This window comes from Trichechus manatus, unplaced genomic scaffold (assembly GCF_000243295.1).
Source record: "Trichechus manatus latirostris isolate Lorelei unplaced genomic scaffold, TriManLat1.0 scaffold00061, whole genome shotgun sequence".
Lineage (NCBI taxonomy): Eukaryota > Metazoa > Chordata > Mammalia > Sirenia > Trichechidae > Trichechus > Trichechus manatus.
In genome coordinates, this window is record NW_004443997.1 from 13193021 (window position 1) to 13220786 (window position 27766).

The following is a 27766-nucleotide window of genomic DNA, read 5'->3' on the forward strand; positions in this document are numbered from 1 at the left end:
GGCTTTATATTCAGGTCTTTGATCCATTTTGAAGTCGTTTTTGTATACGGTGTGAGGTATGGGTCCTGTTTCATTTTTTTGCAGATGGATATCCAGTTTTCCCAGCACCATTTGTTAAAACGACTGTCTGTTCCTCAATTTTCTAAACTTTTGACAGGTTTGCCTTTATTTCTGTGAGATAAGCCTCATCACTATGTTTCTCAGTTACTATATTCTTATGAAAATGTATTTATCACGAGAATGAGCTGTTGCCAGTCTTCCTTCAGTCATGGTAACCTTTTTCTCCTTTATGCCTTTCATTGTTTCCAGGTGTTACTGGCTTCCTTCTTTTCTAGCTTCTGAACAGAGATAATGCCTTTCCAATAAGGAATAATGCCTCACAGTGGTACTTTTCAAGAGACTGGAACTCCTATAAGTTACTCTTAGCTTGAATTCACTCTTAGGGCCCAGTCAGTCCTTCCGCGTGTAGTAGGTGGAACGCAGTGCTGTGAGCAGTTCTGCAGTACTCCAAGGCAGCTATTTATGCTTCTTAGCTGTTAGTACTGCTTTTGTTATGAAGAATACATAGTAGTGGTAATTTTCCTGAGATTTAAATTCCTTTAGTTTTATTTTGCCTGTAAGTACTGCTTTTGCAGTAATGAAGAATGCATTGTAATGGTGATTTTCCTGAGGTAAAAAAAATCTCTTGGCTTTATTTATTTGGGCTGTAAGTACTGCTTTTGCAGTAAGGAAGAATGCATTGTACCATGTTTGAAAAGTTTCATGAAAAATAACAAAAAGGCTAAGAAGAAGGAGACTAGAATAAAATGTATGTGTAGTCATTGCCAGGTGCCTTCATGTTTTACCTTGTGTTTTGCAAATTTTCAGGAAATAAAATTTAAAAAATAAAAAGATTTTATCATTGACTCATATTGGCAGGATTTACATTGTCCAGAGGCCGCTGGGACATATGTGATCCAGATAATGGATATAAAAATCCGTAACTCATAACAAAAATTCTGAATTCGTGCTTTCATCAGCATGCCTTCATTAGTGAAAACACATAGTATCAACAAAAAATTCAAAGGAGAACATAATTGGATCTTGAAAGACAAGTACAAATGTGTACACACGCACACACAAATATATACGTTTTTAAAGAGTTATGCTTTTTCCAGGTCTCCCTTATTGCCAGGCACTGAGCTGATTGTATTTTCCTTAAAGGCATGGGCTGTATCATACACTTCTTTGTATTCCCTTCAGCATAGTATCTTATTATATATGCCGTTGACGTCGAGTCGATTCTGAGTCATAGCGACCCTATAGGACAAAGTAGAACTGCTCCATAGGATTTCCAAGAAGTGGCTGGTGGATTCACACTGCCGAACTTTTGGTTAGCCACCAAACTCTTAACTACTGTGCCACCAGGACTCCTATTATATAAAGTAGGGGTGAAATCTTTCATGATTTCAGTAATAGGTTCTCAGTTAATTTTTATTGTTTAATTGATGGACTTTATCCCCTGTTATTAGAACTCATGGTTTTCCACAGAGTGAAAGCAAACAGACCTCTTTTTAACCTCCTTTTCCTGCCAAAGTCTTTAGGTGTGTTTAAATGAACAACAGCTCCCTGTACATAGGGCTATTTCCTGAATCGATGTCTAGAGTAACGTTCTTGCTCACTAAAGCTGCTTGGCTGCCTTTCTCTTCTAGGATTTATTTTGTTTCAGTTTTAATTTTTTGTCCATTAACAATTATAAACTTGTGGCAGGTCATAGGCCAGTAGAATCTGTGAATGTGCTATCTGGCTGGAATTTTAGCAAGATTACTCAGAACAAAGGCCATATATGGTTAAAATAAGAATATCTGATATTTATTAAATAGTTTTATATGTGTTTAATATGCATTATTTGACTTATTTATGTTTCTGTTAGCCAAGGTAACCTTGACCATCCACCCCTATTAACTTTCCTCTTATTTGGAAGGAAGCTATAAGAAAAAAGAGATTAGTTCTTACATTGTTGTTGTAATTCGTTGCAATCGAGTCAGCTCTGACTCAACGATGACTCCATGTACAACAGAATGAAACGTTGCATGGTCCCGTACCATCTTCGTGATTGTTGGTATGTTTGAGTCCATTGTAGCCATTGTGTACTGCTTTCAGCCCAGGGGGCTCATCTTCCAGCATTGATTCAGACAGTATTCTATTGTGATCCATAGGGTTTTCATTGCCTAATTTTCAGAAGTAGATCTCCAGGCCTTTCTCCCTAGTCTGTCTTAGTTTGGGAATGCCTCTGAAACCTGTCCACCTTTGGTGACCCTGCTAGTATTTGAAATACCAGTGGCACGGCTTCCAGCATCATAGCAACACACAAGCCACAACAGTATGATGCATTGACATGCTGATGGTGGGCCCTTGTATTACGTAGTATCTAATGAAGACTTTAAACATTTCTTTAAATTTACTTTTTATTGTTAGATATATTAGAGTGGAATAGAATGCACGACACATATATGTACTGTTTAAAGAATGATTATAAACAACAATCGCGACAGGAAATTGAAGATTTCCTGTGCTCCCAACACACCTACTGTGCTCCTTCTTAATCACAGTTCTCCCCCTCACCTCTAGGTAACCACTAGATTTTTGTGATAATCGTCTCTTTTTTTTAAAAAAAAATTTAGTCAGTAGTGTATGTATATATAAATAGTGTAGTTTTGCTTATTTTTGATTGTGATATAAATGGAATAATACTGTATGTATTGTTTTGTGACTTGCTTTTTCCTTAATATTATTTGTGAGATTGATCCATTTTGTTGTGTATGGCTCTGGTTCATTTTGTTTTCATTGATGTTTAGCATTCCATAGTATGACTATACCTGAGTTTTTAAAATTTATCTGTTCATGCTGTTATAAACATTCTTGTACACGTCTTCTGTTGCACACATAGACAAATTTCTATAGGGTATTTATCTAACATTGGAACTGCTGTGTCATAGGATATGCATATCTCCTAGATGATGCCAAATTATTTTCAAAGGGTTGTGTCAGTAGTGTGTGAAAGGTCCCATTGCTTCATGTTCCCGTTAATACTTGGTATTGCAGACTTGTTTTACAGTGGGTGTGTAATTCTTTCTCACTGTGGGTTTAGTTTGCTTTTCCTTGATTACTAATGAGGTCAGGCGTATTTTCATGTGTTTATTGGACATTTGGATTTCCTCTTTTGTTAAGTACCTGTTCAGATCTTTTGCTTTTTTTCCACTGGATTTTCTTACTGCTTTGTAAGAGTTTTTTTTTTCTTCCTTTTTTTTTTTTTTAAGTACAATTTGGATTCTGGCTCTTTGTAAGTTACATGTGTTGCACATATCTTCTCTTACTTTGTGGCTTGTCTTTGTACTTTATGGTATCTTTTATTTTTTAAAGGTGTCTTTGATGTACAGACATTTTTCATTTTAACGTGGTTGAATTTTTAAAATTTTTTCTTTTAGAGCGCTTTGTGTTTTGTTTAAGAAAACTTTCCTTAACCAGAATTCTCCTATATTATCTCATAAAAGCTTTATAATTTTTGCCTTTTACATGTAGGTCTTTAATCCACCTAGAACTTGTTTTTGAATATAGTGTGAAGTCTAAACTAGTGGTCCAATTTCATTATTTTTCCATATGGATACCCAATTGTTCTAGTATCATAATTTTGAAAGACTACCCTTTCTTTACTGATCTAAAAAGCCACCTATATCATATATCAAGGAGTCCCTGGGTGAGCAAACAGTTAAGCACTTGGCTACTAACCGAAAGGTTAGCTGTTTGAATCCACCTAGATGCACCTCAGAAGAAAGGCCTGGCACTCTACTTTTGAAAGATCACAACCATTGAATACCTGGTGGAGTGCAGTTCTACTTTGAAACATATGGCGTCACCATGAGTCAGAATCAACAGCAACTGGTTGGTTTATCATACATTAAAGGTCTATATATATGCATGGAGCCCTGGTGGCACAATGGTTAAGAACTCAGCTGCTAACCAAAAGATTGGCAGTTCGAATCCACCAGCTGCTTCTTGGAAACTCTATGGGGCAGTTCTACTCTGACCTAGAGGGTCGCTATGAGTCAGAATCGACTTGATGGCAGTGGGTGTATATGTGCATAAGTTTCATTTGGGCTCGTTATTTTGTTCCATTGTCTATTTGTCCATCCTTGTGCCAGTACCACAATATCTTACTCTAGTTTTATATTAATTCTGGATATGTGGTAAGGCAAGTCTTCTTCCTTCTTTTTCTACAGGAGTGTTTTGGCTTTCTTGACACTGTATTTCTTTATCAGTTTTAGAGTCACTTTGTCAAGTTCCGCAAGAAAATCTTGTTGAGATTTAATTGTGATTGCATTTTATCTGTAGATTAATTTAGGGAGAACTGACATTTTTATAATACGGGTCTTAGAATCCATGAGCATGGTTCATTTCTTCACGTTAGATTTTCTTTAGTGTCTCTCAATAAACATTCTATCATTTTCTTCATAAAAGTATCAAGACTATTTTTAGATAGGTGAGAGTAGGGAGACCAGGAAGAGAAGGATACTAGACAGTGAGAGAAAAACTTCACAAAGCTGGTCAGCAATCGAAAGGCAACACAGAAAATTCATACTGACACTCTTCCCCACCCTGACTTTTCATTGATATCAAAGTCTGTTTTCATTTTTCTTTTAAGTCCTCAACCACATCCCTAAACACTCAGCAGATTATCTCATCTCCTATCTGTAGAAGTTGTTGGCTGTGCAACTAAATAGAACACTCTCAGTTGTTTCCCTTTCAACTTACAGAATTTCTCATCTGTCCGTTCTTTCCTTGATCCTATATCTGAGGAAGGAGTGTCCCTCTGAGGAATAACGTCCAATACTAATCCACCCACGAGTACTCTGATCCTAGGACAGTTGGGATAGCTGTGATTACAGATTCCTTCTTACCTTACATTCTCCACATTCAACCAATGGCAAAGGCTTGGCAAAAATGATGCCCAATTTTCTGATAGGAAGGTAAAGCATGAAGGTATTGATTGTTATGTTCTCCTGGATGTATTACTTACGAAATGAAGCTTTTGTTACTTTGGCAGATAAAGCCACTCTTTTATCTGAGTTTCTCTGATCTGTTCCTGGGAATATGCTGGCTCATTGAGGCACTTCTCTATGGTACTTCAGCAGCCAATAAGGACATCGTCTGCTATAACCTGCAAGCAGTTGGACAGGTGAGTGCTACTAGACTGTCACTGCACCTTGCAAGACAGGCACACTCAGATCTAGATAGGAGACAAAGATACAGTAATCTGTCCTGGGAAGTGGGTACCTTTTTGTTTATTGTTACATTTTGAAACAATAGCTTTTATTGTTTTTCCATATTAAAAAACACTACTTAGTTATTACAGAAAATCTGGGAAATTCAGAGAAGTGAAAAGATAAATAATTAAAACTTCCCAGATATAATCACTTTTAATATTTTATTCATATTATATGCCCTTCCAGTCTTTTTCTGTCAGTATACATGTTTTTAAAGCAAATCAAATAATATAATAATGATCTCTGTAATCTATTTTTATTACTCAGCATATTGTGACCATATTTCCACATAATGATAAATTCTCCTACAACATCATCTGAAATGACACATGGTTTTTCATTATAGGAATGTGATAAACATTGAGTTTTAAAAATGCCACCAAAACAAAAAAAAACAAACCCATGGCAGTTGAATTGAGTCTACCTCATAGTGACCTTATAGGATGGAGTGGAACTGCACCATAGTGTTTCCAAGGAGTGGCTAGTGGTTTTGAACTGCTGACCTTTTGGTTAGCAGTCGAGCTCTTAACCACCATGCCACTAGGGCTCCAAAAATACCACAGATGAACTTATATAGGTTATATGTCTTTCCTGGATTTTGTCAATGGATTGACCGACACAATACCATTAGTGTATGACGCTTCTTATATATTTCTGAGATTTACAATATGAACAAGTAGGGAACCTTCCATAGAGCACTTTGAGTTAATATTGTACCACTTCATTATTGTAGAAACCTTGCAACTATGTAGGACTTATACTCCTTGTCTTAGTCATATAGTGCTGCTGTAACAGAAATACCACAAGTGGATGGTTTTAACGAAGAGAAGTTTATTTCCTCACAGTTAAAGTAGGCTAAAAGTCCAAATTCAGGGTGTCAGCTCCAGGGGTAGGCTTTTTCTCTCTGTCGACCTTCTCTTCAGTGTTCCCCTGGACTAGGAGCTTTTCTTTGCAGGGACCCGGGTCCAAAGGACGCGCTCTGCTCCCAACACTGCTTTCTTGATCGTATGAGGTCCCCCTGTCTCTCTGTTCACTTCTCTCTTTTATATCTCAAGAGATTGCCTCAGGACACAGTCGAGTCTCATAGATTGAGTCCTGCCTTACTAACACAACTGCCACCCATCCTCCCTCATTAACATCATAAAGGTAGGATTTACAACAGATAGGAAAATTACACAATACCAGGAATCGTGGCACAGCCAAATTGATACACACGTTTTTGGGGGGACATAATTCAATCCATGACATCTTCCAACTGACTTTCACGCTATACTTACATGTATTACATCTATATCTATTGAAAACTCTACAAGATAGCGTTATACTTTTTTGCTTTAAGTAGTCACAATTATTTTTTAAAAAGTGTAGAAAAAAAGTCTTTTGCATTGCCCAGATACTTAACCAATTCTGTGGCTCTTCTCTGATTCCTGAAGATTCCTCTGGTATCATTTCCCTTCAGCCCGAAGAGCAGCTTTGGCATTTCTTGAAGGGCAGGGCTTCTGGTGACAAAGTCTTTTAGTTTTTCCTCATTCTAAGTTTGTCTTTATTTCACTCTCATTCCTGAAGGATATTTTTGCTGGATATAGAATTCTGGTTTGACGGGAAATTTTTTTTTAGCACTTTAATTGCTAAAAATTGTAGTTCTATGTTTCACTTTTTGAGGAACCACCGAACTGCTTTCCACAGCAGCTACACCATTTTACATTCCCACCAGCAATGCATGAGGGTTCCAAGTTCTCCACATCCTCACCAACGATCGTTACTTTTCATTTTTCTATTAACAGCCATCCTAGTGGGTGTGAAGTGGGACCTCATTGTGGTTATGATTTGTATTTTGCTGATAATTAATGATGGTGAGCATGTTTTCATGTGTTTATTGGCCTTTTGTATATCTTCTTTGGAGAAATGTCTGTTGAAGTCCTTTGCCCGTTTTTTAATTGGGTTGTTTGTCTTTTTGTTGTTGAGTTGTAGGAGTTCTTTATAAATTCTGGATCCTAAAGTCTTATCGGCTACATGATTCCCAAATATTTTCTCTGATTCTGTAGGTTGGCTCTTCACTTTCTTGATAAAGTCTTTTAATGCACAAAAGTTTATAATTTTGATGAAATCCAGTTTATCTATTTTGTCTTTTGTTGCTTGTGATTTTGGTGTCATATCCAAGAATCCGTTGTCAAAGTCTAGGTCCTGACACTTTACCTCTATGTTTTTATCTAAGAGTTTTATGGTTTTAGGGTTTTTTTTAGGTCATTGATCCATTTTGAGTTAATTTTCATATATAGTGTGAAGTATAGGTCAAATTTAACTATTTTGCCGGTGAAGATCTAGTTGTTCCAGCACCATTTTGTGTGATGTCACTCTTTAAAATAAATAATTCTTTTTTTTTCTTTTTTATTGTACTTTAGATGAAGGTTTACAGAACAAATAGTTTCTCATTAAACAGTTAGTACACATATTGCCCTATGACAAGGAATAACAACTGCACGACATGTCAACACTGTCTTTTCTCAACCTTGTGTTCCCTATCACTAGCTTTCCTGTCCCCTCCTGCCTTCTAGTCCTTGTCCCTGGACTGCTGTGCCTCATTAGTCCCGTTTTGTTTCATGAGGCTGTCCAACCCTCGGCTGAGCAGTGAACCTCGGGAGTGACTTCACCACTGAGCTAAAAGGATGTCTGGGGACAGTACTCCTGGGGTTTCACCAGTCTCTGTCAGGCCAGTAAATCTGGTCTTTTTTTGTGTGTTAGAATTTTGTTCTACATCCTTTCCAGCTCCGTCCAGGACCCTCTGTTGTGATCCCGGTCAGAGCAGTCAGTAGGGGTAGCTGGGCACCATCTAGCTGTACTGGACTCAGTCTGGTGGAGGCCGTGGTAGCTGTGGTCCACTAGTCCTTCGGACTAATCTTTTCCTTGTATCCTGTTCTCTTCACTCCCTTGCTCACGAAGGGATGAGACCAGTGGAGTATCTCTTCATTCTCCCTTGCTCACGAAGGGATGAGACCAGTGGAGTATCTTAGACAGCTGCTCACAGTCTTTTAAGACCCCAACCACTACTCACCAAGGTAGAATGTAGAACATTGTCTTTATAAACTGTGTTATGCCAGTTGAGCTAGATGTTCCCCGAGACCATGGTCCCCACAGCCCTCTGCCTAGCAATTCAGTCCCTCAGGGAGTTTGGATGTGTCTAGGGAGCTTTCATGACCTTTCCTTGTGCAAGTTGTGCTGGCTTCCCGAGTATTGTGTACTGTCTTAACCCTTCACCAAAGTTACCACTTATCTATTGTCTATTTAGTTCCCCCCCAACCCCTCCCGTCCCTTCTAACCTAAAATAAATAATTCTTACAAACGTCTAAATTATTTTTTTAGAATAGAAAATAAAGCCACACTCTTCCAGACTAAAATAAAAGTTTCAGTATTCCCCATTGTCCTTTCTCCCAGTAAATTCTGCCAGCTTGGAGGAAAAGAATACTATTTTACTTGGCTTTATCCTTTAAGTTGAGGCCCACAATTCAGATGAAATACTTCAGCGGATCCATTTATCCAACTTTATGAGAGCAATAGTAGAGAAAGACCTAGAGTAAGGAGACCTGGGTTCTAGACTTTTTTTTTTTTATAATATTTTACTGTGTTTTAGGTAAAAATTTACACAGCACATTAGATTCCCCTTTAACAATTTTTATACAAATTGTTCCATGCCATTGGTTACAGTTTTTACAACATGTCAGCATTCTCATTATTTCCATTCTGTTTGTTCTGTTTCCACTGATCTAGCTTCCTTTCCCCTCCTTTCCTTCTCATCTTTACTTTTGGGTAAATGTGTACCATTTGGTCTCTTATAGTAGACTTTGTTTTTCTGTTAAAAAAATATATATGACTTAGAGCTTTGCACAGTGGCAATATTGTAGCCAAGGTTTATCTGAGGCACGATTATTGCTAATTGAAAACTTTTGACAAGTATCGTCTTCAGCGAAGGGAAGGACAACACACAATACAGGGGAAGTCAGCACAACTGGACCAAAGCAAAAGCTAAGAAATTTCCTCGACACATCCAGACACTTTGAGGGACAGAGTGCTTGGGGCTGGGGCCTGGGGACCATAGTTTCAGGGGACATCTTAGTCATTCGGCGTAGCATAGTTTATTTAGAAAATGTTCTACATCCCACTTTGGTAAGTAGCATCTGAGGTCTTAAAAGATTGCGAGTGGCCATCTAAGATGCATCAACTGGTCCCATCCCACTTAGAGCAAAGAAGAATGAAGAAAACCAAAGACAAAAGGAAAATACTACCTCAAGGGACTAAAGGACCAAATGAAGCAGAGACTCCGCCAGCCTGAAGCCAGAAGAACTCAGTGGTGCCCGGCTACCACCAGTGACTGCCCTGACAGGGAACACAACAGAGAGACCCAGACAGAGCAGGAGAAAAATGTAGAACAGAACTCAAATTCATGTAAAAGACCAGACTTAATGGTCTTACAGAGAATGGAGGAACCCCCAAAACTGTAGTCCCTGGACACACTGTTAACCCAGAACTGAAACCATTCCCGAAGTCCACTCTTTAGATAAAGATTAGACAGGACTATAAAACAAAAAATAATACACGTCAGGAATGTGCTTGTTAGTTCAGTCAGATATATGAGACCATATGGGCAGCTTCTGTCCAAAAGCAGGATGAGAAGGCAGGAAGGGATAGGAACTGGTTGATTGAAAACAGGGAACCTGGGGTGGAAAGGGGGAATGTGCTGTCACATTGTGGGGATTACAACTAATATCATAAAACAATATGTGTATGAATTTTTGTATGAGAAATTAACTTGAGCTGTAAACTTTCACCTAACGCACAATAAAACAGACAGACAAAAAATACCAGAAGGACCACCCATGGTTGATAGGTTTCAGTGGAGCTTCCAGACTAAGACGGCAGAAAGCAGGGTCTGGCTGTCTACTTCTGCAAATTAGCTAATGAAAACCCTGTGGATCACAACAGAGTATTGTCTGATATAGTGCTGGTAGATGAGCTCTCTGGGTTGGAAGACACTTAAAGTTCACAGTGGCTGCAAAGTGGACTCGAGCATACCAACATCGTGAAGATGGCCCAGGACCAGGCAGCATTTCATTCTGTTGTACATGGGTTCCCCATGAGTCGGAGCTGACTCGATGGCAACTAACAACAACAACAAACTAAGTGCTATACCAAGAGTGACTGCTTCTTCCCAGTCCTAAAAGTGGATCCAGTTTATTGCCCAGTTTGGAAAGATTTCAGAATCTTCTTTCGATAGTTTCCTATGGCGAGAGCTGTTTAAGGCAGAAGATTCTGTTTGACAAGATAGGTCAGCTATGTTGATCTGTCAAGGCATTAGATCCTCCTTTTCCCAAAGTTGGTTTGGAAATGGCCAGTATGTGCTAGATATAGAAAACCCGGAGCTGGTCAGAGAGGCGAATTAGCTTAGTACAACCAGAGCACCGTTTGTACCACTTCACTGAACTGGAACAGGAAAAATCAATCATTTACCAAAAGCTCACAGGCCCAGGAGAGGCTGTGGGAAGGGGAACTATCCTCCAACTGTATAAGCCATCATAAGAAAAATAGTAGATAGTGCCGTGGACCAGAAGGGAGGAGATCTAGGTCAGTACCAAACCAGAGCTACATTTTATGTGATCCAGTACGTCTTAACAATTAAAGTAGTATGCACCTGGCAGAACCCTTCTTGTCTCTGAATGCCTTTAAAAAACCTGAATAGTACTAAAAACTGAAACTGTCCCAGGTCTGGCTTAAATAAATACTTTTCCACTAGACCCAGGTAAACGTGTAGAGCCATTTTTTTCACTCTAGCCTGTCTTGATCTTCTGGTAATCCCATTACTGTTGACCTGTTTAACTTCACAGCACACCCAAGCATCCATTTTATAGAACCAAAGTTTCCTAGACTTAGTTTCAGAGTCCTTGAAGAGATTACCTTAAATCTGGTGCCATAGCTAAATTTCTCTTTAGACAAATTATAATGAGAATATTTTTAACAGACCTTTAGGGCCTAACCTTCACCTTTACTTCCTTTACTTTAGTAAGAATCATTTAAGAATACTTCCTATTTTCTCCTACTTTAGAGCTGAGAATTAGATATTCTAATTGATTATTATTCCATTAAAAAGCAAACTCAAACTTGACTTTTTCCTCCCTGCGCACGTTACGGGAGCATCCTAGTACTTAATACTTTTTAGAGCTGGAGACCAAGACAGAAATACATACACTCCTTAAAATGGAGCACTTTCATTTTTTTTAGTTTTCCTGTATTAGTGTGCATAATTTATAAAACTAAAACATGCTCTAGATAAAAGTTAAAATAGTAAAGAGGGGTATACAGTTGAAAAGTAGAAATTTTCACCTTCTTCATGCCCCCTACTTCCACAGCCTAATCAGTTTAGATGAAATGTCTCTATTTTTCAAAGTTCTCTTTTGTCTGGTTCTTGAGAAAAAAGTAGGGTGGAGGGAACAGGGCATTCCCTTGTTTGCACAAGCAGATGAAGAGGTCCTAGACTTTAAGAGAGTCATGGTAAAGAAAAGAGAACCAGTCACCTGATCTAAACTAACAAGATATCCAGTTTTCTGAATCCAAATTTCCTGTTCTATTCTTTGAGCAGAAAGATCCTTTTGAAAAATATCCTTGTTCTTCCTGAAAACTGCTGCTAAGTTTTTTGGAACATGGTTAGCAGTTATTATTCATTTCAACTAAATCAGAATGAAATAAAATAGGCTTAAGCAGTAATAGGAAAGAATTTAGCTTGGATAGAAACCTTGAGGATTGTTAATAAGTCATCAGGTTCACTGTGGTGTTTTCTATCAGATGTATCCATAATTCTCATCTGTGTGAAACGAATTTTCTATTTTTGCCTGAAGACCAGGTGATACACTATGTAAGTAGGTTCAGTTGTTCCTAGACTTCAGGATTTTACAAATGAGTAAAATAAAAACAGAAACATGCGAGAGTTGTTATAGTGTTGCCAACTTTATATTTTGCTGAATTAAGAACATTTAAAAAACAATAACCATCTAATTTCATAAAAGAAACAAAATTTAATAACAAAACACTAGGCAGACTATAATCTTAGAATAAAGGATGCTTCTCTAAATTGCTAAATTTAGCTATATGAAAAACTCATTACATTGCTGTCTTAGTCATCTAGTGCTGCTGTAACAGAAATACCACAAGCAGATGGCTTTAACAAAGAGAAGTTTATTCTTTCACAGTATGGTAGGCTATAAGTCCAAATTCAGGGCATCGGCTCCAGGGGAACGCTTTCTCTGTCAGCTCTGGAGGAAGGTCCATGTCATCAATCTTCCCTTGGTCTAGGAGCTTCTCTGCACAGAAACCTCAGGTCCAAAGGATGCGCTCTGCTTCTGGCAGTGCTTTCTTGGTGGTATCAGGTTCCCATGTCTCTCTGCTTGCTTCTGTCTTTTATTTCTCAAAAGAGATTGGCTTAAGACACTATTTAATCCTGTAGACCTCATCAGTATAACTGCCACTAATGCATCTTATTACATCATAGCGATAGAGTTTACAACACAAAGAGAAATCACATCAGATGATAAAACAGTAGACAGTCATACAATACTGGGAATCATGACCTAGTCAAGTTGACAGATATTTTTTGGGGGACATAATTCAGTCTATGACAATTGCCTGTATTTTTCTCATTATTTATTAGACCAATTAATATTTTGTTAGGGATCAGCACTGATTTCTGAAATGGCATTTGGAAATCATTGTACAAAATGGACTTTTTCAAAGTCCTTTCCCAGTTTAGGATACTGAAACTTCAGGACATGTGACTATTTTTCTGTGTCAAGCTTTTCTTCTCTACTGGGGTAGGTGAGGGGTACAAATTAGAATCAGGCTTATTCACCTCTTATATTATGATTTTATTATTTGGCTGCAGTTATTGAGTTCTTGCCTGATACAAATAGTAAAAAAGTTTTAAAGGAAGTCTAGAGCTGGTGAGGCAGGAGAATTGGCTCAGTACAACTGGAACACCCTTACGCCACTTCACTGAACTGGAGCAGAAGAAATGAATCATTTACCAAGAAATAATCTGGAATTTACCTGAGAAACAGTGAGTTTGAGGACCAAACTATCTTTGATTAATAGGTTGAGATGTAGGGTTTTCCAAGTGCTATTTCTTTTGTGATATTACAGGGCTTGAACAACATGTGGATCAGATGGCTTTGTATACACTACAACATCTGGCCCTGAAGGATGGTATCTGATCCATAGTCTAAACTACTGAGATTTTTTTTTTATTGTATTAGATGACTAGCTCTGCACTTAGGAGATTAATTCAGTTGTACACAATTGTCCAGATCAACCTTGGGGTCAGGAACAAATTCTGTGCTTTCTCCAGAAGGGGCAGGGATTATTTTTGTGCTTAAATTTCTGTTTACTAGGAAAAACTGCTATGGAGAAACAAGATAAGAGAAAAATGCCAGTGCCAGAAACTGTCCCAGTTAGCCTCTCTTATTTACTCTTGGCTCTTCTAGTGTTTACTTTGATACAGGTTGAAGTGTTAGCAGTCATCTTTTCATAGTTCAAGAAGCCAATTTAACTTTCTGGAAGAATGTGTTAGTCAGATGCTTTAGAGACACCAGTTTGGATTGCAAATAACATGAGGTTTGTGGCTTAGAGTTAAAGCATGGAGTTTGGAGTCAAACAGATCTGCGTTCAAATCCCTGATCTGACACTTGTATTAGCTGTGTGATTTTAAACAAGTTAACTTTTCTAAGTATTAATTTCCTCATCTGTAAAATAAGAATAATAATAGAATTCTCAGGGTTGTTGTGAAGATTAAATTAGATAACACATGCAAAGTGGTTGCCTTCAGTTAGCATAAACTATTGTTATTTTTATTATAATCATCATCATCCTCAATAATAGGATTCAACTGCAGGCCTTTCGTTTCCTCCACATACTTACTGATCCATTACTATCTACATTTACCTAGCAACAGAAAACAGGGTCTATTAAAAATATTCTCTCATCCAGGATTAGATTTCAATATCTTTGCTTGTTAATGCTTTCTCATTATGCCCCCAAACTCTTAAACTTGGTCTGCCTAACTCCAAGGCCTAAATTTTACAGTGGCTGGAGATTTATGTAACATTATTAGTGTGATTTTTAGGGTCTTCTAATGGTTTACATATAATAGGAGTTTAAATAAATTTTGCTGGTTAATAGCTGACCTCTGGATTTAATTCCATGCTTAGAGGCACTATTGTTGTTGTTGTTGTTAGGTGCTGTCAAGTCAGTTCCGACCCACAGCAACCCTACGTACAACAGAACGAAGTGCTGCCCAATCCTGCTCCATACTCACAAATGTTGGCTGTGTTTGAGCCCATTGTTGCAATCTATCTCATTGAGGGTCTTCCTGTTTTTTGATGACCCTCTGCTTTACCAAGCATGATGTCATTTTACCTTCTATATGGCTAGATTGCTGATCCTAGTCTCTTTGGGCTACCCTTTGCTTCATTTAGCCATGGTGTACTAACTTCTGGTTAATTCCATAGTTTAATGTCTGATGTGTGACAGAAGAGATTTGTCTCATGACCAATCCCCTTTGTTAAGAGTAAGTATTTTAAAAAAAAATCCCTTGGGACCGTGTAGAAGGGGTGGGAGTCTGGGGACCATGGTTTCTGGGGACATCTGGGTCAATTGGCATAGCAAAGTTTATTAAGAAAATGTTCTGCATCCCACTTTGGTAAGTGGCGTCTGCAGTCTTAAAAGTTAGCAAGCAGCCATCTAAGATGCAGCAATTGGTCCCAACCTACCTGGAGCAAAGGAAGAACACCAAAGACACAAGGAAAATACTAGCTTAAGAGACAAAAGGGGCCACATAAACCAGAGACTCCATCAGCCTGAGACCAGAAGAACTAGATGGTGCCCAGCTAGTACCAATGACCGCCCTGACAGGAAACACAACAGAGACCTTGATGGAGCAGGAGAAAAGTAAGGTGCAGAACTCAAATTCTAGTAAAAAGACCAGACTTGATGGTCTGACTGAGACTGGAGGAATCCCAGAAGACGTGGCCCCTGGAGTCTCTGTTAGCCCAGAACTAAAACCATTCCTGGGGCCAGCTCTTCAGACAAAGGATAGACTTGACTATGAGACATAAAATGATATTCATGAAGAGTGTGCTGCTTAGCTCAAGTAGATACATGAGACTAAATGGGCAGCTCCTGTCTGGAGGCGAGATGAGAAGGCAGAAGGGGATAGGAGCTGGTTGAATGGACACGGGAAATCTGGGGTGGAAAGGAGGAATGTGCTGTCACGGTATAGGGTGAGCAGCTAGGGTCACATAACAATGTGTGTATAAATTTTTGTGTGAGAGACTAACTTGAGTTATAAACTTTCACCTAAAGCACACACACACACACACACACACACACACACACAAATCCCTTGGACCCTAGTTCTGTGGAATAGAAGTAGGTTTACCTGTCACCCTAAGTGTTTTGGAACATCTACAGTCTGCTTTAGAGTGAAATGCTCTAATCTTATTTTCTGTTGCTCAGAAAATGAGCACTGTCTGCAGAGGAGCAGGAATGAAGTTGTTCAGAAAAATCTCATCTGTTTTTATAGTCATTACAGTATTGCTGATACCAATAGTGAGAGTATTTTTATACTGACTGGAAACTATCTGTATTTTCTATGATAGTTTTGAGCTGCCATCTATTAAAGATAATTTAACAAAGAATTAGACAACAACATACCAAAACTTATGGGATGCAGCCAATGTAGTGCTTAGAGCTAAATCTATAGCTATAAATACCTATATTTAAAAAGAAAATAGATCTCAAATAAGTAACTTAACCTCCCACCTTAGGAAACTAGAAAAAGAACAAATCAAACCCAAAGCAAGCAGAAGGAAATAATAAACATGAGAGCAAAAGTAAATGAAATAGAGAATAGAAAAATAGTAGAGAAAATCAACAAAAGAAAAGTTGATTCTTTGAAAAGATCAACAAAATTGGCAAACCTTTAGCTAGACTGAACAAGAAAAGAGAGAAAAGATTCATATTACTAAAATCAGGAATGAAAGAGGGGACATGACTGTCGAACTTAAAGTAATTAAAAAGGATTATAAGAGAATACTGTGAATAACTGTGTGATGGTTAACATTATGTATCAACTTAGCTAGGCCATCATTCTCAGTGGTTTGGCAGGTATTATGTAATCGTCATCCATTGTGATCCAGTGTAAGCAGCCAATCAGTTGAAAGGGGAGTTTCCTTGGGTGTGTGGCCTGCATCCAGTAGATATATATGTTCTAGCAAAGCTTGCCCTCTCTAGATCCTGCATCCGACTCATTATCCTCTAACCTCTGGTTCTTGGGGCATGAGCCAGCAGCCTGCCATCTGACCTGCAGATTTTGGGATTCACCAGCTCCCACAGCCCCATGAGCCAGCATTCTGTCGTCTGACTGGCCGATTTTGGGTTTGTCAGCCCTGCAACCATGTGAGTCAGGAGTCTCCAGCCTGACGTCTGACCCATGGATTTGGGACTTGCCAGCCTCCACGACTGCGTGTGCCATTTCCTTGAAATAAATCTCTCTCACTCTCTCTCTCTATATATATACCCTTCACTGGTTTTCCTCCTGTAGATAACCCAGCCTAAGACAAACTGTATGTTCTATGTGATATAAAAGACAAAAAGTATAAATACTGTCTTAGTCATCTAGTCCCGCTCCAATAGAATTACCACAAGTGGATGGCTTTAACAAAGAGAAGTTTATTCCCTCACAGTCCAGTAGGCTACCAGTCCAAACTCAGGACATCAGCTCCAGGAGAAGGCCTTCTCTCTCTGTCGGCTCTGGAGAAAGGTCCTTGTGATGCATCAGTCTTTCCCTGGTCTGGGAGCTTCTTAATGCAGGAACCGCAGGTCCAAAGGACACACTCTGCTCCCGGCACTGCTCTCTTGGTGGTATGAGGTTCCCTGTGTCTCTGCTCGCTTCTCTCTTTTATATCTCAAAAGAGATTGGATTAAGACACTATCTAATCTCGTAAACCTCATCAGCATAACCTCATCACAGTGATAGAATTTACAACACATAAAGAGATCACATATAACCTCATCATAGTGATAGAGTTAACAACACATAAAGAAATCACAGCAAACTACACAGTCATACAATACTGGGAACCATGACCCAGCCAAGTTGCTACACACATCTTTTGGGAGACACAATTCAATCCTTGACACTCCACCCTTTGCCCCCTGCCCCCAATCACATGCTTGCAACATGCAAAACATATTCATCTCGTCATATCACAGCAAAAGTCTTAACTCCAAGTCCAGAATCCAAAAATTCCTCTTCATCTGTGAAATCTAGGCACAAGCTAGACATATCCATTACAAATGGGAGAAATTGCAGGGAAAGAAGGAATAACAGGCACCAAGCAAGTGAGCAGAACACATTACGTTAGCCCTCAAGGCTTGAAAATAATCTTCTGTTCTCTGAGACAATTTACACAATAGCGTTGCCTTCCAGTCTCTAGGTATTGGCCACAGTCTGTGGATTCTGAGTGGAGGCCTCTTGGCCCTGGGCTTCAGTTCCGCCTTCCAGGCCCAATGGGACAGCAGCTTTGCTCCCTCGGCTTTAGGTGCACCATTCTCCTAGTCCATTGGAGTGACAACTCCACCCTTAGAAACACCAGGGGCCATGGCTCCACCCTTTGAAACCCCAAAGGTCTCGGCCATACCTTTTGAGACTGAGGCAGCTCAGCTTCTTGTGTTCCTTGTCTCTTCAGCTTCTGCTTCCTGTGTCTTCTTGGCCCTCAGGCCTCATGCCTGCGTCTGCCCTGCTGGGGCAAGTGTTCCAAAACTCAGTGGTTCCACCAATAGATGCCCAGAGGCACTCTACTCTGCCAGGAAGCCTCCTGCACACAGGCACTCAGCTCTCTCGCCCTGTGGGTCAGCAAGTCTAATTCCACTGATAAGTGCCCGGAGGCATCTCACTCCGCCAGGTCAGCTCCAGCGCTGTCTGGCACTGGTGTCCTGCTTCTGCTGCTGCCGGTTCTCTGCCACTTCTGGTTCTCTGCCACTTCTGGTTCTCTGCCACTCCCGGTTCTCTGCCACTTCTGCTTCTCTGCTGCCGCTGATTCTCTGCTGCTGCTGGTCCTCTGCTGCTGCCGCTTCTCTATCCATTCACAGTTGCAAAACTGCTTCCACATTTTAGGTATCTGTTAGAGTAGCACCCCACTCCCAGTACCAAATTCTGTCTTAGTCACCTAGTGCTGCTCCAACAGAAATAACACAAGTGGATGGCTTTAACAAAGAGAAGTTTATTTTCTCACAGCCCAGTAGGCTACCAGTCCAAATTCAGGGCTTCAGCTCCAGGAGAAGGCCTTCTGTCTCTGTCAGCTCTGGAGAAAGGTCCTTGTGATGCATCAGTCTTTCCCTGGTCTCGGAGCTTCTCTGAGCAGGAACCCCAGGTCCAAAGGACACGTTCTGCTACCGGCACTGCTCTCTTGGTGGTATGAGGTTCCCTGTGTCTCTGCTCACTTCTCTCTTTTATATCTCAAAAGAGATTGGATTAAGACACTATCTAATCTTGTAAACCTCATCAGCATAACCTCTTCACAGTAACAGAATTTACAACACATAAAGAGATCACATATAACCTCATCATAGTGATAGAGTTTACAACACATAAGGAAATCACATCAGACTACATAGCCATACAATACTGGAAATCATGACCCAGCCAGGATGCTACACACATTTTTTGGGGGGACGCAATTCAATCCTTGACAAATACTAATTATAAATATATGATGCTGAGTACATAGTATATAAAGATGTAATTTGTGACATCAGCAACATAAAGGGAGGGGGAATGGTATAGGACAGAGTTTTTGTATGTTATTGAAGTTAAATTTGTATCAATGTAAATTAGGTTGTTATAAATTTAGGCTGGTAAAGGTAACCCTCATGGTAGCCACTAAGAAAATTTCCAAAAAAGGTACACAAAATGAAATGAGAACGGAATCAAAATGATTCTTCATAAAAAAACAGCTAAACATACAAGAAAGGGAAGAATTCGAAGAAACAGACGACAAAAAAGGTATGTCGTTGTTGTTAGGTGATATCAAGTCTGTTCTGACTCATAGCGACCCTGTGTACAACAGAATAAGACACTGCCTGGTCCTGCGCCATCCTCACAATTGTTACACTTGAGCCCATTGTTGCAGCCACTATGTCAGTCCATCTTGTTTAGAGTCTTCCTGTTTTTCACTGACCGTTTAGTCAACCAAGCATGATATCCTTCTCAGGGACTGGTTTCTCCTGATAACATGTCCAAAGTACGCGAGGCAAAGTCTTGCCATCCTTGCTTTTAATGAGCATTCTGGCTGTACTTCCAAGACAGATTTGTTCATTCTTCTGGCAGTCCATGGTATATTCAGTTTTTTTCTCCAACACCACAATCCCACCCGTAAGCTGGGGCCCTTGGTAGACTCACCTAATTTGTTTCTTTCTGTCAGGGATTACTGTCTTACACTGCATGTTGTCCCATGTTTGAAAACCATTTATTTTCATATATAGTGTCCAATTTTTAATTGTTTAAGGCTGGAGGATAAATTCTGTTCCCGTTATTTCATCAAGGCTGGAAGCAGAAGTGCCTTCCTCTAGATTTTGTTCTGCTGGTTCCTTGCTCTCTTGTCAATTCTTTGATGCTTTTAAGGATTTAAAAAAGTATTTTATATAGCTTGTTTATTTTTTTTTGCAATCATTACCATAAATCACTTAATACTTATTGGCAATATTCTCTACCAGGTACCATCTTTACCACATTCTAGATGCCTGGGGTATTTAGTTTTTTTTTTTCTCTTTTTTATGGAAAGTTTTGTTCAAATAGCCTAGGCTTTCATTACTAGAAATGGAAATCTTTATTTAATTAAAATTTAATTAAAAATCCTTTTCAGTTAGAAACCATTCCTGAAGCCAAGTGTTCAGACATAGATTATAAGACATAAAATGGTACTCATGAAGAGAGTGCTTCTTAGCTCAAGTAGATACATGAGACTAAATGGGCAGCTCCTGTCCGGAGGTGAGATGAGAAGGCAGAAAGGGACAGGAGCTGGTTGAATGGACGCGGGAAATCTGGGGTGGAAAGGAGGAATGTACTGTCACATTACAGGGAGAGTAATTAGGGTCACATAACAATGTGTGTATAAATGTTTGTATGAGAAACTAACTTGAACTGTAAACTTTCACTTAAAGCACAATAAAAAAAGTTTTTTAAATCCTTTTCAGTTAAAAAATAAAGTAGAGATTCTGTCACGTCTTCATTAAAGTCAAACAGTTGGGTGAGAGAAGGTGGATAATGCTACTGTTGCTCTGAATAGTCACTAGGAAGCTGGGCCATGTTTTAGGTAGGCTGGAGTGGAATTCTCAGACTTGGCCTGGTTTTGCATGGAAAGAATACTAGGTAGTATATTACTAATAGTCCAGTAGGTAGGATTCTCATAGTCAAAAATAATGGAATAAGTTGAAAGGGATCAGAGTGGGACAGTTATTATGGGTTGTCTTGATTTTTACCTAGATATTCTACATTTCCTCATTTTTCTACACCGTCAATTATATCTGGTACCTGTACACAGAGCTGAGGATGAAACACAACCAGAGTGGACAGAGCACATCTCCACTGGTGAGTTTAATTCAGAGCTGATAGTTAAGAGTGGTATGCTAAAACAAAACATTATGTCCCTGATAAACAGTGTAAGCACTTGGCTCTGGTGAGGTGAATTGATGGAGGTTAATCAATGAAAACCCATATTCCTACAGAATTTTCATTCTGTTGGCATGACTTTCTTTTCTCCTTTGCCACCATGAAAAAGAAAAAAAGATTCGATTATAGGAAACATTTAAAATTCTGCCATTCATACCTAGTTCCATTCTTCAGTAAGGGAAATTCTTGGCTACATGCCAGTCCATGATTGTTGTTAGAGTAAAGAAAAAGGCCTTGGAGAAGAATTGGGGAAGGGGCTCTGTATGCTAACATGAGATCTGGGCTACAAGTATTGGAAAGGGAGAGTGTTTGTTCTTCTCTGTCGCATTTCTTCAGAAAGTGTGCCTGACGGATATTGGTTTGCAAAAGGGCAGAGGAATTAATGTGGGCAGTTAGAAAATAAGGTGGATCTAGAGAGTAGTCTCTTTCTTTGGTTCACAAAGACAGTTTTTGGCACTATCCAGCATTACAATTATAAAAGAGGGGAAGAGAACATTAATTGAGTACACCTAGATTTTTGAGGGGGCATATTTTGCATATCATATAATTAACCAATTTCAAGTGTACAATTCAATGATTTTTAAAGTAAATTTACTGAATTTTGCAATCATCACTATAAATCAGTTTTACAATATTTTCTTCACCCCAATAAGATCCTTCATTCCCATTTACTGTTAATCTCCTTCCCACCTTCTGCACCAAACAACCACTAATCTATTTATATTCTGTAAATTTGCCTTTTCTGGACATTTCATGTAAATGGAATCATACAGTGTATGGTCTCTTGTATCTGGCTCTTTTTACTTAGCATAATATTTCTGAAGTTTATCCATTTAACTTCATGGTGTCAGTAATCCATTCCTTTTTAATGCCAAATAGTATTCCATTGTATACTACACCTGGATTCTTATTTCTGATTCTTTTGGTATAACACTAAATGATCCTGGCAGATGACATCTTTATGATGTTAGAAATTTTTATTTTTCTTAATGTCTTTATGTATTTTCATCTTATTATACATATTTTACTAAATATTCCAGTGTTCTTATTTCTGCATTATTCATTCCATTGTTTTTTGAAGGGGAATTTTTGTTTAAGGGCACTATAGAGTAAATGAGTCTGGAAAGCCTCCCAACAACATATCTTTCCCTAGAGCCTACGAATCACTTGTAGAACTTATGAAAGTGGTATACTGTCAGGTACATAGTGAAGCTCCATAAATATTTGTTAAATGAATAGGTGGTACTATAGCATCATGAAAAGAGCTTTTTTTTTTTTTTTTTTTTTTAAACAACAGAAATTTATTCTCTCACAGTTCTGGAGGGTACATGTATGAAATCAAGGTATTGCCACATTCCCTCTGGTGGCCCTAGGGGAGAATCCTCACTTGCCTCTTCCAGCTTCTGGTGGCCCCAGGCGTTCCTTGGCTTGTGGCTGCATCACTCCAGTCTCTGCCTCTGTCTTCACATGACCTTCTCCTCATCTTGTCTGTTCTCAGTGTCTCTCTCTTTTTTTTTAAATGTTTAGTTTTATTTATTTTTATACTACTTTAGATGAAGGTTTACAGAGCAAATCTTTCTCATTAAAAAATTAATACACATATTATTTTGTGACATTGGTTGCCAACCCCACAACATGGCAACACTCTCCCCTTCTCGACTTTGAGTTCCCCATTACCAGTTTTCTTGTCCCCTCCTGCCTTCTCATCCTTGCTCCTGGGCTGGCATGCCCATTTGGTCTCATTTTGTTTTGTGTGGCTGTCTAATCTTTGGCTGAAGGGTGAACCTCAGGAGTGACTTCAGTACTAAGTTAAGAGGGTGTCCAGGCCATGAAAAGAGTGTTTCAGGGTGAATAAGGAGATCTGTCTTCTAGACCCAGTTCTGTCGTTTATCTCCTGTCTGACTTTGGGTACATTGTCACCCTTTCTTGGGCCTCAAATTTTCATCATAAAATGAAGTATTTAGTCTAAGTGATCTTTAATGTTCCTTCCAGCTCTAAAGTGCTGTAATTCTGTGAAATCCTCATCAGATTGACTTCTTGAGAAGGTATCTTTCCTACCTTTTTCTAGACTTGTTCTAGATGCTCGATGGTGAAGAAAGGCAGGAGCAGAGAATGCTTTTAAAACTTTTGTTTTTCTTTCTTTTTTTGCTTCAAGGAGGAAGGTCAGTGGAGAAATCATTGAAAAATTAACATGAAAAAGCCCCTTAATCCACATCCTGGAGAAGATATTAGTCTGTACAAATGCTGTTCAATGGAACTTTTTGCAGTGATCAAAATATTTTATGCACTGTCCATTTCAGTAGACACTACCTATATGTGGCTATTGAGCACTTGAAGTGTGGCTGGTATGACAGAGGAATTGAATTTTTAATTCTGTTTGATCTTAATTAATTTAAATTTAACTAACCGCACCTAGCTAGTAGCCACAGGCCTATGCTCTAGTGCCTCTTTCTCTTACTTGCCTCTGAAGATTCCATGTAAGGACCCATGGGTATATATCCTTTTACAAATTTGTCTGGATAATCCTGGAGTCCTAGAACTGGAAGGTACTACTAGGAAACAATTAGTTTATTTCCCTCACTTCAAGCAGATGAATGCCTACAAAGTTCAATGGCCTTACAGAAGTAGTATTTAAAGTTTTTACTCATTCATGTATTCATTCATTCACTCATAAGCCAAGAGACTGACTGGGACTTAGAAGAAGTTATTCAGCCAGAGTTATCCCCTGAAGAAGTTGTCATAATGAGACCAGAAGCCATGGATGGGGTCAACATGGGAGAATTATTTTTATGAGGCTAGGTTGCTGGCAGGAAAACAAATTAATCTTTGAAGGAAAAGGGAGAGAGAAGCACACGATTAGCCCTCATATTTGGTATTCTCCTGCTTTCTATGCACAAAATGCATATACCTCTTTTTATAACCCATGCTATATCACTAGTTTCAAGGAGACAAGCTCTAACCCAAAATATCAATCCCACTGCCTATTATTCTACCATTATAGCTGTATTCCAGGAGTCTTGATATCTTTTTTCATCTTTTATTCAGCCCTAAAGCATTATCAGTAAGCTTTTTATCATGGATCCATTGACAGCCAGGTAAGAAGAATTAAACGCAGGATAGACACCTGATAGAAGATAGACTATAAAGAAAAAAAGGGAAGGGTGGGAGAGGTCACCAAAGACTAATTTTACTGACTTCCCAGAGTTAACACTGGCCATTCTACTTGAAATTGTTTGCTGTTCCTGATCTAAACTAGTCAGGGCAGATCAGTTACCAATTTCTGATTATTGATTAATTACTCATTTAATGCTTATTGATCCCTAACAGTGTCATTCCAGAATATGATATGGCCACTGCCTTAAAAGAAGAAAACTTAAAAAATAGGAAAAAGCTTTCTTCTATTATCTCTTTAACGTGTCCGTTCAGAATCTTTCATCATAGACTCCTAGTGGGTAGGAGCCTTTTTTTCCTATGTTATTTTACAGTGCTTAACACAAGTAGGAATTTTTGAAATGTTCTTTCTTATAGAGTCTAACAGGTCTTATATCCAAAAGGCTTATTTGACCCTAATCTATTATACTAATCCTGATCTGTTATACTTTCTGCTGGTCATCTTATACGTGACTTTCATTCCACTCATAAGATTGGAAAAAATCCACACCTCTCTGAATCTAAAGGAGAAGAGGACTGAACCATGGATGGAAGGTTACTGTGTGATTTTACATTTGTCTGTCTTCTTAAAATAGTTTGTTCTGGTATCCAGATCTTAAATTAAGCTACTTCCTGCAGGCTCTTTGTGGCCTTTTTTTTTTTTTTTTTTAAATTATACTTTTATTTAGAGTATTTTATTTACAGATAAAATTTTATTATCTCCAATGCTAAATAACTATCTGTTTCATTGAATTTTATAGCAAATATTGCTTGAAAGAAGCAAGCCTACTCTTGAAATCATTTTGCTCTACTGAGTGGTGAGTGATGACCTGGTATTTACTGTAATGTGATTGGCAATGTCCTAAGGCATTATTCACATTTATTCTTTTCATAGGTAATAGATTATACTTGTCGCGTTGGTCAGATGGCCATCATTATGTCAAGGTAAGATTTTTTATTTCCTTCCTAGCAAGGTGCAGACTCTCATTATTCTGGTGTCTAGGTGGAAACAAAGAGGAGGACAATGCCCTTTATTTCCACTGAGTCTATCACTCCTAGGTCCTCATAGACCTAGAGTGTTCCTGAGTAGGAAGCAACAAATATGTGGTCACTGATTCCATTTTCCCAGGTGGAATAAGGAGGAAGTTGGATGTTACAGACTTGTGTTTTAACCCCAAGTCTGCCATCAACTCTATGTGACCTTGAACAAAATCCCTTTAAGCCTTTGGAGCTCTGATTCCTTTTCCAAATCATGAAGGGCTGTAATAGATGGCCTTTAAGACCTCATCCATCTTTATAACACTGTCTGTGTACCGTATAGTTATGATGCCCAGAAAGAGGCTGGATCACACCTAGGGCAGTGGTCACATCAGATCGGAGTTAGTTTTAGACTTCATAACTTCTACTCCTGAATCTTCTCCTCTTAAAGGGAGCTGGCTGTATTTAGCTGAATTAATATCTGGCTCTTTAAAGGTATGCTTTGGTATGCTCCCAGGAGGGGGCTGATGAGAATGAAGCTCACCATGGAGAGTGAAAGAGACTGAGCACAGAGCTCCTTGGTAGATTTTTCCTTTTACTTTGACCCACTTGGATTTTGATCTGACTGCACAATTCCCAGAGACTTTCTATGAAACTCTGTTTAGAGTTCATTAACCCAGGTATAAAATGCATTCTCTACTTCACTTTCCCAGCAACTGGAAATTGCAGTATTTTTCTTGAGGAAATTAAATGTGTGTGTATTTGCAGAGATTGGTAGGGTGATGGAGCTGGGAGAAGGATGGGAAAATATTCTGCAAAGGGGCAAGTCATGAAAAAGTCTAGATATCAGGGTGATAAGTTTGTTTTTCTTCCCTAGCCTGATACCTCTATTATTGATGATACCTGTATTCTGCCTGGGTAATACCGGTGAATGTTTCCGCAACTTCAGCCAGAGCCACAGGCAAGTAAGGACCAAATCTATCATTTTCATTGTAGACTTCACCTGTTCTTGTCTACAAACAGAGTTGGGAAAAGACTTTCTACATACATTCTAGCCAAGGTGTTTGTATTGGAAATGGGCAGTGGAGCAAGGTACTGTCAAGGCTGAAAACACGTTAAGTAGAAATATAAGACAAAGTGACTAGAGAATAATGTGGCTTTGAGGGGGAACAAGGAGTTACGGGCAAAGGTGAGCAAAACTCATTAACTTCTGTTTCACTGACTGGGTATCTCTCTAGTCTTAATCTGTAGCCATACTCCTGTCTACTCATTCTCTTCCTAGGTGTATCCTGATGCTTTCACCACCATCAGCCATGGCTGAACTCCTGCCTTCTACCAACACATCTGTCTGTAGCATACTTTATTTTTATGGGATCACCATTTTCCTGGCCAGCTTTCTCCTCAGCCTCCTCATCATTGTGGTATGATGCCACCCTACCTGCCTTGGCAAACGGGAGAAAGAGGGAGGTGGTATTGCCAGGGCTTGGGATAACTTGGAAGGATAGGGTAGAAGGGCATTTCTTATGATCCTAGAACTAAGAAATTGGCTAGGATATCTTGAAAATTTAATTACTACCTCAGCCTTTTGGACTTCCCAAGATCAAATTGAGTAGGGAACAGAGCCTATGTTCATTATGTGAGGATTATGCTCAGTCTAGAACTAATACATGTTGCTGTGGATCACCATGGAGGACCAGACCAGAAAACTAGTATGTGTCATAGGTACTCTTTATACAGAATAACAACACTAGAACATAGGACATGTGCTTTAATTTTTCAAATAAATAGAGTTATCTTTTCTCAATTCTTCATTTGGCCATAAATTTGCATTTATGCTATGTCCATCTAGGGTGCTAAGTGGCTCATGCAGTTATCAAACACTCATTTGATATCATCAGGATGATGTACAATTAAAATAGTCACTGGAAAGTAAGTTATTTATATGTAACTGCCTAGTACAAAATCAGTAAGCAAATAAATATTTTTTTATTTATCATGCCTACTTTTCAGTATCATTTTCTCCTCTCCTCATATCCTAGTTTAGGGATTACAAACTATCTGCCTGCAGACCGAATTCAGCCCACAAATATGATTTATTTTGCTAGCACAGCATTTCTTAAAAAATTACGTTTTAGCGCATATACGTTCCAGTTCTCTGCAGTATCCTCCCTTTGTATTGTTTTATACCAAACTCAATTCACAAATTTAGGTTACCTGAGTTCGTAATCTCTTCCCTTCTACCGTGACTACTATTTGAATCGCCAGAGTTACCACTAACCATATATGGTAAATCAGCCAAAGAACTATGAAAACAGGTCGAAGTACCTGTGAACCAAATATAATTGTGGAGAATTTTGACCTTCAAAAGTAAGTCATGGCAAGGATGCCTTTTATCAGCACTCTTATTCAACATTGTGCTGGAGGTCCTAGCCAGAGCAGTTAGACTAGAAAAAGAAATAAAGGGCATCTAAAGTGGTAGGGAAGAAGTCAAAGTATCTCTATTTGCAGATGATATGATCTTACACACAGAAAACCCCAAAGAATCCACAAGAAAACTACTGGAACTAAT

At 38.9% G+C, this 27766-nt stretch overlaps 1 protein-coding gene and 1 non-coding gene across 3 annotated transcripts in view; both read left to right on the forward strand.

Annotated features, from left to right (window-relative positions):
• Window positions 1–27766, forward strand: part of TMEM116 (transmembrane protein 116) — a 42147-nt gene that overhangs the window by 8995 nt on the left and 5386 nt on the right. The window contains exons 3-7 of one of the 2 annotated variants that reach the window (XM_004379127.2): window positions 5084–5215; window positions 20884–20988; window positions 25115–25164; window positions 26075–26158; window positions 26480–26618. In XM_004379127.2, the coding sequence (XP_004379184.1) occupies window positions 5084–5215; window positions 20884–20988; window positions 25115–25164; window positions 26075–26158; window positions 26480–26618 (510 nt within the window). The remainder of the gene's footprint in view (window positions 1–5083; window positions 5216–20883; window positions 20989–25114; window positions 25165–26074; window positions 26159–26479; window positions 26619–27766) is intronic. The other variant, XM_023733650.1, reaches the window with a different exon arrangement.
• LOC111821055 (U4 spliceosomal RNA) lies at window positions 9177–9280 on the forward strand. The gene has a single exon (XR_002824541.1). It is a non-coding gene; the product is annotated as a U4 spliceosomal RNA (small nuclear RNA).